The following is a 3,226-nucleotide window of genomic DNA, read 5'->3' as shown; positions in this document are numbered from 1 at the left end:
AATTTTATACAGTTAGTAACTCCACCATTACACTTAAAAAAAAAACTGGAGGAGTTTGTTCCTCAGCTCCATCACCAAGGCAAGGAAAATGGAAGAGTAAAATAGGAACGAGAACAGGAACGAGGCTCATAAGGTTGTGAGTATACAGCTTTTTAAAAATGGTATCTATATTAGATGTTAACACTTTTATGATAATTATATTATACATTGTGTGTACATTATTAAGCAATTGAGCAGCTGAAAATTACTTGAGGGCTATTTTAGGTTTTTTTATTGGGGGGTGGGGGGGGGGACGGGACGGACACGGACGGACAGGTAAACCATACTTCTATGGCACTACCTGGTTTAAAATGTACCAACAAGGACATCAGAGTTTATACCAATAGAAACACTGCTGAGTCCTATAGCTGTGTCACTGAGTGTCATTTGAAAAACAATGATGGCCTGACATAACCTACTGATCACAAGAAGCCAGGGATAAACATGCAATAAAATTAGCTGTACAGTTTTGTGTCACGTTCCTTTTTTTCTTTGACTTCTTAAAAGAATATGTGGGATGTTGTTAGTTTTCTTGTATACTATCCACACTTTAAAAACAGAAACATGGTTATTATTTTGTTTGTTTTACATAAGCTTCTTCATTGTATGATTAATAAGAAGCCTTTGTATTCCACTTATCAATAATAACAATTTGAATTCAGTAATTCTGTAGTTTGTAAATCTTTCTTGTGTGCAATAATTTAACATCTAGTTATACACTAATGCTGTGTAAACAATAACCACTGAGCAGAGAAAACAAGTGTTCTAAAACATTCCAATAATTAAATAAATACATATTATTATTAAACAGAACATTTATACCTTTAATACAAATTTTTTTTTCATGTTGATTTAACAAAACAAAGTGAATCAAACTTGTTCCCAGCAAAAAGTACCATGACTTACAGATTTCACCCAAAAACAAGGGAGTCAGTTTTGACCAGAGATTACATTGGAAAATTCCTTACTATAGAATTGCACTTAATTTACATCATTAATACAGTAAGTGTTCCATTGCTCTTTCTGTTTTAACTCTCATATTCCACACGTCTTGCTAATTCACTGGAGTTGATTTTTTCCTTGAACAGCTCATCAAATCTAGCATTCTGCTTGGAAGTGAAATGATTTTTCCAGTCACCAACAGTACCTGAAAGACATAAAATGTTTGAATGTATTATTTGCACAAGTCAATGCATACCCTGTCTTTTTGGGCTTATTAATGCCCTCTCTTTTAGCATTACACTGCTTTAGTTTTAGTTCAGTGGTGATGAAACTCTTACCTTTCCTAAATATCAGCTTCTTGTTGGACGTCAGTACACAGACTGTGTGGTTTGGATTCACTTTCTCCTTTTCTGCCTTTTCTTTCATTTCACTGAAGGAAGATTTCTTTGAAATGTCTTTGATTTGATCTTCAGTGACGTTGATGCCCAAAAATGTGCTGATCTCCTTGACATACTTGGGAAGATCCTATGAAAAACATACAATTGATAGTTTAGTTTTACATTGAGGGAACAGCTAAAAGTATTGCTGTTAATGGATTGAATTAAACCCAGTGAAACAGCATGGAAAAGAAAAAAATCAGACCACCATGTTCAAATGAATCTAAATGATTTCTACAAATTTCCTAACATGCATCTGCTATGGAAAAGTACAACAGGGATTGTCCAATTAACTTGATCCCTCAAAGTGATGTTTTAGTTGTTGATGATTTAGTTCAACCTTAATGTAAGACAATATCAAATGGATGATGTCCATGCCTGTGCTCCATTTTGAACTCACCTCCTTTAAGGACTCATAGTACAGAACAAGGACATTTTCATCAGTTTTACTCTTTTCCCAGCTGAGGACATGGTCAATCCAGGAACCGCACACAACTGCAATACAAATACACGCAAAGCAAATTATTGTACTGATTAAGATTTTTGCACTGATTAAGATTCTTCACATTTTTCCATCTCTATCTAAACATGATTCTTATTTACCTTCTCCTTTCAAGAACATTTCCAAAAAGGTGGACCATTTCTCAATCTTGGGCAGATTGGGGTTCTGCTTGTAATAATGGTACAATGAAACAGCGGTGTCCTTAGGATTTCTGATCACATAAATCATCTGTAAACAAGAACGAGATAATAGTTTTAGTTTGTGTAATTCACAAGTTCAGACCTAATAATTTTAAGTTTGCACAGCGTAATGATGAAAAGGAGTATCCTTTATTACTGCACGGCTGTGCTACTTTGCCATTATGATTTCATGTTCATGTTATAAGCAATAAACATAATGACTGTTTTCTATTACCTTGCATTTTTTTGTTTTGAACTGCACTGGGATCATCTCATAGTTGAGGTGTGTTGGGATGAGCCTCTTGTTGGGGAGGTTTCTCAGCTCATCGAATTTGGAGAGATCTCCGAACTCTAGAGGTGATGTCAGTGTCACTTTGCTAACCCCATTGTCTTCGCGTTGGCTGTGGTACAGATTCTTCATAATCTCTGTAAGCCAGTGCGTGCCTAGGAAGAGTTTCAAAAGACACATCAGTCAAGCAGTCTGTGTATACTGATCTACCTGTTTCTGACAGACCAGCTTTAAATAGTTACTAAGGTACATGGGAAGATATAAAATAATATTAAAAACGTGTCTTACCTGATTTTGGATATGAAACTAATAACACGTCGTCTTCTCTGGCTTCAAAGGTGTCTAGAGACTGAAGGAGCTCTTTTGATACTCTTGTAGAAAATGGAATGCCATTGAAGGTGTGAATAAGCTCAGTCTGTTCTGGCATCTTGTGATGAATGTCTTTAGAGTTTGTCAAATGTCTTCAGAAAGAGCTTGATTCTGTGTTATCCATGAGAAACATTTCTCTCTTTATATATCTATCTTTGAGCTTGGAACCGGAAACTATCAGTGATATAAAGGAATGTTTTTAAAAACATACCGGAAGGAAATGGTGCAATCAACTCTATCTCGTAATGTTGATGAGGGATTCTTACATAAGTACTAAATATGGGGTGGATATTCACAAACCTTAGGGACTGTTTTAACAAATGTTTTAACAATTTTTTTTTTAAAGCCCTTTATATTTTAATCAGGTTTGTGGTTCATGAAACATTTTTCCTTCTGTCTTAGAGATTTATTTTCTCTCAAGGTACTGTTTAATCTTTGATATTTTATTTATAAACATTCTAAAAACAGT

The 3,226-nt window shown here is 34.8% G+C and overlaps 1 protein-coding gene across 1 annotated transcript; it reads right to left on the bottom strand.

Annotated features, from left to right (window-relative positions):
* Window positions 1–1,065: 1,065 nt before the first annotated feature.
* LOC121308172 (sulfotransferase 6B1-like) lies at window positions 1,066–2,888 on the bottom strand. Its single transcript, XM_041240447.1, has 6 exons — window positions 2,677–2,888; window positions 2,335–2,543; window positions 2,022–2,148; window positions 1,819–1,913; window positions 1,320–1,506; window positions 1,066–1,186 (listed from the first exon to the last, which is right to left on the bottom strand). Exons 1-6 carry the CDS (start codon window positions 2,813–2,815, stop codon window positions 1,068–1,070), a joined length of 876 nt encoding a protein of 291 aa, XP_041096381.1. The 5' UTR covers window positions 2,816–2,888; the 3' UTR covers window positions 1,066–1,067.
* Window positions 2,889–3,226: the final 338 nt, after the last annotated feature.

Source organism: Polyodon spathula, unplaced genomic scaffold (assembly GCF_017654505.1).
Source record: "Polyodon spathula isolate WHYD16114869_AA unplaced genomic scaffold, ASM1765450v1 scaffolds_499, whole genome shotgun sequence".
In the NCBI taxonomy this organism is placed as follows: domain Eukaryota; kingdom Metazoa; phylum Chordata; class Actinopteri; order Acipenseriformes; family Polyodontidae; genus Polyodon; species Polyodon spathula.
This window is presented reverse-complemented; position numbering and strand designations above follow the sequence as displayed.